Here is an 8487-nt window from a genome sequence, read left to right as displayed (position 1 = left end):
GACATCACCTTATTTGCCGCCTTCGGCTTAGCGTCTCGGCCAGCGACACGCTTTGCTTCCGCCGGAGTTGCGGCCTCCATTGGGGCTATGATCGTGGCTATGGGGGAGTCTGGGGCGACGGCGGGTGTGACGGTTTCCTGACGCGCGGATCCTACCTAAATTTCAGCGGAGACTGGACGCGACCGCGCGAAGTCGCGAAGACGTGCATGAGTAGGGGCTAGATGCATTTTCGGTCTCCGCCGACGCAAACAGTAGCCGTGGTCCCGTTGGAGATTCCTAAAGCACTCAGCGAGGGTATGCTCAGTTCCTCCTCACTTTTGCCCACCAAACGCGCCGTAACCGCCGGCGCTGGGTCCTCCACCGCTCCCGCGGCTTCCATCTCTCTTCTCACACGAGGTCGGCCTCTTCCTCAGGTAACCATTCCTCCTCATCATCATCATTCTTTTCGAGGTCCTTTTATCCTTGTCGATTCGGTTGGATGTGCTCTGTGGCTTCATTATTGGGGTTCCGTAGTTATAGTTTTCGCGCCAAATTTGGCAAGGGATTTCCTACAGTTCACTTCACTCTGCCGTGCGATTGGAGTGGCAGCCATTGGGGGTATTCATGTTTAGATGGTTTGGTTTTTACACTTTTCTTTGTATGATCTATTGATCTCCGACCTACCAAGATAAATAGACCGTCCGCTCATCAAAATAGAACTGTTTTTTCGAGATTCAGAATCATTATTCAGACTGTCGGTTCATGTTTTATTCTTCCCTCTTCTTGATGCCATCTTTTTGTAATTCTTTGCACTTGTTTTGGAAAGAAACTAAGAATACTGGAGGGCTGCACTAGTGAGCAGTATTACCTATTGCTACTCTTTTGGTACAGTTTCCATCTTTTGGTGGTACCAGAAACTTCAGTTTGCTGAATTAATTGCAATAGGTAGTCGAATAAACTAAAATTTTGAAATTCTTGCAATATTAGTACTCAGACCCGTGGATGTTTCTGCCTTGCATCGATTAACTATAGTTCATCTTACCATGATTCAGCTTACTGAATTTTCTGCTTCTCATGTTGTAATTGTAGGTTCTATAGCTCTATGCGTGTGCCTACACAATAGTACCCATCCTAGCACTCAAGACCCTCCAATTGTTCTGATATTTTGGCCCAAATCACTCCGAGAAAAAAAAATCCATCCGAGAAATTCTCCAATCTCCTGCCATTATGCAACTGTTCATAATGCCATCTTGTAGCATATAGATGTAAGGGAGTCCTTTAGATTGTTGATCCTGGTACACCAACAACTGCATTGGCCTTCTCGAATCTACTAGTGAACCTCTCACTGTTGGCTCTTCTGTCACTCGCCGTGGCAGCTGGTAACAGCTCTACTGCCTCTGGACAGATCCTCCTAAATTGTGGAGCATCAAACAAAAACGATGATGATAGTGGGCGTACTTGGGACGTGGACACCGCCTCCAAGTTTGCGCCATCAGTGAAAGGAGTCGCAGCCACTGCTTCATATCAAGATCCTTCGCTCCCCTCCAAGGTCCCTTTTATGACTGCCCGCGTCTTCACTTCGAATTACACATATTCCTTCCCTGTCAGCTCAGGCCGAATGTTCTTACGCCTCTACTTCTATCCGATTGCTTATGGAAACTATGTTGTCTCCGACGCCTACTTCAGTATCACGACAAGAAATCTTGTCCTCTTAAATGAGTTCAATGCTTCTCAAACAGCTCTAGCCATCAATTCTGCCTACTTTGTCCGTGAATTCTCGGTCAATGTTTCTACAGGTAGCCTAGACCTCACCTTTGCCCCATCAGCACATCATAATGGTTCTTATGCATTTGTGAATGGCATTGAGATTGTGCCCACGCCTGACATCTTCACAGCAGCAGACACAAGATTTATCAACGGTGATAGCCCAGCTCCATTCTCATTCAGCCCCAACACAGGCTTCCAGACTATGTACAGGCTCAATGTCGGGGGCCAAGCCATTTCCCGGAGAGATGATTCGGATTTTTACCGCTCATGGGACAATGATTCTCCATACATATTTGGTGGCTCTGGGGTGACCTTCTCTAAAGATGCTAATTTGACTATTGAGTATACATCCGAAGTGCCAAAGTACACCGCGCCAGTTGGTGTCTATGATACAGCTCGATCGATGGGACCAACTGCACAGATCAACCTCAACTACAACCTCACATGGATTTTACCAGTTGATGCAGGGTTCTCTTACCTCCTAAGGTTCCATTTCTGTGAAATCCAGTATCCTATTACCAAGGTGAATCAGAGATCATTCCTCATCTACATAAACAACCAGACCGCGCAGGAGCAAATGGATATCATCGTCTGGAGTGGAGGAATCGGCAGAACAACATACACAGACTATGTTATCATTACTGCTGGTTCCGGTCAGGTGGAAATATGGATTGCACTTCACCCTGATCTTTCAAGTAGACCTGAATACTTTGATGCAATACTGAATGGTCTTGAGGTCTTCAAGCTTCAGGTTTACGGACCAAACAATCTTGCTGGGCTCAATCCTCCACTTCCGCCAAAGCCTGATGCCAATCCTAGCGGGGCGTCTGGTGCAAGGAAATCAAAGGGTGCTGCCGGGGCTGCTATAGGTGGAGCTGTTGGTGGTTTCGCAGTGCTCTTGATCACATGTTTTGGCATTTGTGTCATCTGCAGACGAAAGAATAAGATATCAAAGGATCCTGGTACATCTGAAGAATCGCAGTGGACTCCTCTCGCTGATTACAGCAGAACACGATCAAGCACATCAGGAATTACAGCCACCACCGGGAACGACACATCAATACTGCCTTCCAATCTTTGTCGCCACTTCTCATTTTCTGAAGTTCAGGCTGCCACCAACAATTTTGATCAAGCCTTCCTACTTGGCAAAGGTGGGTTTGAGAATGTCTATATGGGAGAGATAGACAGTGGCACCAAGGTGGCAATCAAGCGTTGCAACCCAATGTCTGAGCAGGGTGTTCATGAGTTCCAGACAGAGATCGAGATGCTGTCCAAGCTCCGCCACCGCCACCTTGTGTCCCTGATTGGCTACTGTGAGGATAGGAGTGAGATGATTCTGGTTTATGACTACATGTCACATGGAACTCTGCGGGGGCACTTGTACAACACCAAGAATCCACCACTCTCATGGAAGCAGCGCCTTGAGATCTGTATTGGTGCTGCCCGCGGACTGTACTACCTGCACACGGGCGTAAAGGAAACCATCATCCACCGCGATGTCAAGACGACCAATATTTTGCTGGATGATAAGTTGGTTGCTAAGGTTTCCGACTTTGGGCTGTCCAAGACAGGTCCGAATGTGGACAACACCCATGTGAGCACGGTTGTGAAGGGCAGCTTCGGATACCTTGACCCTGAGTACTTCCGTAGGCAACAGCTGTCCGAGAAATCTGATGTCTACTCCTTCGGAGTTGTGTTGTTTGAGGTCCTGTGTGCACGCCCTGCCTTGAGCCCCTCGCTTCCAAAAGAGCAAGTGAGCCTGGCCGATTGGGCATTGCGCTGCCAGAAGAAAGGCATGCTCGGCCAGATCATTGACCCGTGGCTCCAAGGGAAAATCACTCCCCCGTGCTTCATAAAATTTGCCGAGACAGCAGAGAAATGTGTGGCTGATCACAGCATCAACAGGCCGTCTATGGGTGACGTCCTCTGGAGCCTTGAGTTTGCACTCCAGCTGCAGGAAAGTGATGAGGACAATAGCAGCTTCATAGAGGAAACATCATCATCAGGTGCATCACCTCTTCTCGTGACCAGGATGCAGTCAGACGAACCATCGACAGGCACATCTACTACCACAACAACGACGATGAGCATCACTGGCCGGAGCATCGCGAGTGTGGAGTCAGATGGGCTCACGCCAAGCACCATATTCTCACAACTCATGCATCCAGATGGCAGGTGAAATTGCAAGCTTGGATTGCATTCCTTGTGCACATTCATGCATGGTGTATCCCAGTGCGTCTTCATCATTGTATAATGGCTAATGAAAGTTCATACTACTTATGTGAATCTTGCTACTTGAGCAATTGAGTGCGCTTTGTACATCATCCTTACCAGACATAAATATCGCTGTAACTGTATAGATGTCGCTAAGGTATTAGAGCTATGGTTTTTTACGTCCTGGTCAATCTGAATTTTGTGTGAATGTAAGCTAAGGCCTTAAGGGTCTCTTTTGGCCGATCGGTAAGGATATTTTAACTTGGAGCATTGGAAACAAAGGGTATTCTTTAAATCAAAATAATCTTGTGGGATTTTTTTTCCTTTCTTGTAAAGAGTATGTTTGGTTTCATATGCAACTCATGTGTATGTTGATCTGTTGAATATGACACCTTATTGAATACATGTTCAGTTAAGCTATATAGTATAGAGCTATGGATCCATCTCGACGGTCTATGGTGAAGTCAGTGGTCAAGAATGTCATGAAAGCCGAGATATAAGGACTAGCAATAGTGGGCTTAGTCTTTGTGGAGAGGAGGAACTTGCTAGGTGATTGGTGACTCGTAGGAGCGATATTGAAAGTGGGGGTGATAACACAGGAGAAGTTCACAGTCTTACATTGCAGGGTGAAAATACAAAGACTGACCTTAATTAGTTATGTCTGACAATGGTCTTGTTTAAGTCATTGTTTTGTGAGTGAGACTTTCTCCACGGTGAAAATCTCTGATCTATGATTGAGCGACTATGACCCTTGTGCACCGTTTCTTTTTTGAAGGCATCACTTTTCGAGTTCTGGTGATGTTTTGGTAGTGTTGGATCGTCGCTACAAGGAATCGATTGTGGTAGCGGGACTTTTCTTTTTTGTAATTCTTCTTTTTTCGGCTGTGTGCATTTGTAGTGTCATTAGGGCACTGCGCTATTATAGACGCTATGTGTAATTGGTATTTTCGTGATATAATATATTCCCCTTATCCAAAAAAAAGGGGCTAACCAACGCAATATTTCTTCCTAGAATACACATAAGCATGTGTATCATATAATAAAGAAGAACAAATACAATATTGTTAAAAGCAAAAAAACGTCTATGAAAATAATTGATGTGAATCTGAATTTAACGAGCTGTGAGCAGGTAACAGTAGTGGAAAACAATACACATATTGTGCAAAGCCTAAAAGAAAACTATCTAAGGAATAAAATGTATTTATTAGCAATGTTATGATTTTTCAATGTATCTTACTTGTAAAACAAATCGTGATAAGTGGTGTTTAATGTTTTTCACGAAGTCAGATCGAAAGATAGCTAGGACGTGTAGTTGCATAGGTTACGACTAGTATATAGAGTAGCCACAAATTTGGCCAGACCCAGTTGTTAGAGCATCTTCGTAGTGTTCCTCAAACGATGTTCGATGAAAGTGCTTGAACGGTCGACTAGGGTTGAAAAGCTTGCATGTACATCCTTCAAGTGGTGGGTTGTCACTCCATGCGGTCGACTAGGGTTGAAAAGCTTGCATGTACATCCTTCAAGTGGTGGGTTGTCACTCCATGTGTAGATTTCCCCGTATCAAAATAAATATGGGCAGCGTAACCCTAAAATCAGGGCCGCGATCTTCTTTATATAGCATACATGACATACATCGTGTGATACAAGAACTCTGCACAACCGACAGAAGATATACACGGTATACAACAGGAGACAACTACATCGTTTAACACTCCCCCTCAATCATAACTTATCTAAGTTAAGATTGCGACGAAACGATACTAACTGTCTTACTGAAAGTGACTTAGTGAAATCATCAGCCACTTGATCTCCTGAAGGAACAAACTGTATGTCCAAGAGCCTTCGAGCTACTCTCTCACGCACAAAATGATAGTCCACTTCAATGTGTTTTGTCCGTCCATGAAACACCGGATTAGCAGAGAGATACGTAGCCCCTATGTTATCACACCATAAACATGTCACTCGATCCTGTAACACACCTAACTCGGTGAGTAAACTTTGCACCCAAATCACTTCAGCCGTAGCATTTGCTAAAGCCGTATACTCAGCTTCTGTACTTGATCTAGATACAGTAGCTTGCTTCCGTGCACTCCATGAGATCAGATTTGACCCCAAAAACACAGCAAACCCTTCAGTAGATCTTCTATCATCAGGACAACCAGCCCAATCAACATCAGAAAAAGCACTAACAGAAGTAGAGGCAGATCTACTCAAACGCAAACCAAGAGCTACTGTGCCTTGGAGATACCTCAATATCCGCTTAACAGTTGTCCAATGAACAGTAGTTGGTGCATGCAAGAACTGACAAACCTTATTCACAGAGAAAGCAATATCTGGTCTTGTCAAAGTAATGTACCGAAGTGCACCAACAATACTTCGATAGCGAGTAGTCCTCACTACTCAACACCTCACCATCCATCACAGACAGCTTATCAGACACTGACAGAGGAGTATCAACTGACTTGCACATCTTCATGTTCACACGCCTAAGCAGATCATTACCATACTTTTCTTGAGACAGAATAATACCATCATGTACCTTATTCACCTCTATACCAAGAAAATAGTGCAAGCCACCCAAATCCTTCAATGCAAAATCAAGTCCAAGATCATGCAGAAGAGCACCAACAGCCTTCTCTGATGAGCTAGCAACAACAATATCATCAACATAGATGAGCATAAAGATAGACACTCCCCCTTTGTTGTAGAAAAACAGAGAAGTATCAGCCTTAGAAGCAGAAAAGCCAAGAGACTGAAGTTTGGAACTAAGTCGAGAATACCAAGCTCGAGGGGCCTGTTTCAAACCATACAAAGCTTTATCAAGCTTGCACACAAGCCCCGGGCGCCCCTCGTAACCAGGAGGCTGCCGCAGATAGACCTCCTCTTCCAGAACACCATGTAAAAACGCGTTCTTCACATCTAGTTGACGCAGGTGCCACCCACGAGAAACAGCAAGAGAGAGCACCAACCGAATGGTCGCTGCCTTGACAACTGGACTAAAAGTATCCTCATAATCAATGCCATATAGCTGCTTGAACCCTTTTGCAACTAAATGAGTTTTATACCGATCAACTGAGCCATCAGCACGGTGCTTCACTTTGTAAACCCATTTACAATCAATCACATTCTTGCCAACACCAGCATGAACTAAATGCCAAGTATTATTTTTGCTTCAATGCCTGGTACTCCTCATCCATAGCAGCCTTCCACTTAGGATCTGCAAGGGCTTCACCAATACTGGTAGGCTCACCAGTGCTGCTATAATTGGCAAAAAGAACACGATCATACCGAACACGACCATCAGTAATTTGCTTGGGTTGAGGTATACCACTTTGAAGTCGTGTATGAGGACGGCCAGAAACAGGCACACCAGAGACTACAGGCGCACTCTCCGTAGCAGATCCAGGAGCAGCTGACACATGAGACGAACTAGTCTCACCAGATCCCGTGTGCTGTTGTGCACCAGAAGAAGCAGCCACAGAAGATCCCGTGGCAGAGGAATCTGCGGAGGCAAACTGCCCGGCAGACTCGGCCGAGCCACCACGCGGGCCCAGAGACGCCCCAGCGGGCGAACCCGCGTCCTCCACGCGCGCGGAGACAGCATCTCCTGCTGACGACGCGTGATCCGATGACGGCAATGATTGGCCAGATCGGGCGGGAGAATCTCCTCCGGGATGTGCGCCAGAACCCGGAAAATCACCAGAAAAACCATCTGGGACCTGATTCCTGCACAAATGACTCAACAGGAGCACTATTAGCAGGATTAGCATCAACATCATCAAACTATAAAATACGCCCCTCATGATCATGCATATGAATAGGTTGTAAAGTGGAAGGCAGAAGAAGAATTTCTGCTCTCAATTGGGCACCGGCATTAGAATGGAGTGAAGCAAACGGAAAGATAGATTCATCAAACACAATGTCACGTGAAATATACACACGACCAGTTGAAATATCGAGACACTTTTAACCCTTGTGTTGATTACTATACCAAAGAAAGGCACATAGTTTGGAACGGAATTCTAGTTTGCGCTTATTATATGGTCTAAGATTTGGCCAACAAGCACACCCAAAGATCCGCAGAAAACTATAGTCCCCTTTATGTCCAAAGAGACGCTCAATAGGCGTTTGAGAACTGATTACTTTGCTAGGAAGACGATTAATAAGATACACCGCCGTAAGTCCGTAACAAACGTCTCATCCCAAAACTTAAGAGGCATGGATGCATAAGCAAGAAGACACAAACCAACCTCAACAATATGCCTATGCTTGCGCTCAGCTGGGCCATTCTGCTGATGCGCATGAGGACAAGACACAAGATGAGATATGCCCACCTTCTGGAAAAAGGAGTTAAGTTTTTGATACTCACCACCCCAATCAGTTTGCATGGCAATAATTTTCTTGTCAAAGAGTCGCTCAACAAGATGCTGAAAGTCCTAGAATTTCTGAAACACATCAGACTTATTTTTAAGAAGATATATCTAGGTAAACTTGCTATAATCATCAATGAAACTAACATAGTATTTA

General features: G+C 45.2%; 1 protein-coding gene across 1 annotated transcript; it reads left to right on the top strand.

The window, feature by feature from the left end:
- The first annotated feature begins 256 nt into the window (after positions 1 to 256).
- Positions 257 to 4241, top strand: LOC127331699 (receptor-like protein kinase FERONIA). Its single transcript, XM_071828350.1, has 2 exons — positions 257 to 413; positions 1069 to 4241. The coding sequence occupies exon 2, from the start codon at positions 1538 to 1540 to the stop codon at positions 3923 to 3925; it is 2388 nt and encodes a 795-aa protein (XP_071684451.1). The 5' UTR covers positions 257 to 413; positions 1069 to 1537; the 3' UTR covers positions 3926 to 4241.
- Positions 4242 to 8487: the final 4246 nt, after the last annotated feature.

The sequence above is a fragment of the Lolium perenne genome, chromosome 1 (assembly GCF_019359855.2).
Source record: "Lolium perenne isolate Kyuss_39 chromosome 1, Kyuss_2.0, whole genome shotgun sequence".
Lineage (NCBI taxonomy): Eukaryota > Viridiplantae > Streptophyta > Magnoliopsida > Poales > Poaceae > Lolium > Lolium perenne.
This window is presented reverse-complemented; position numbering and strand designations above follow the sequence as displayed.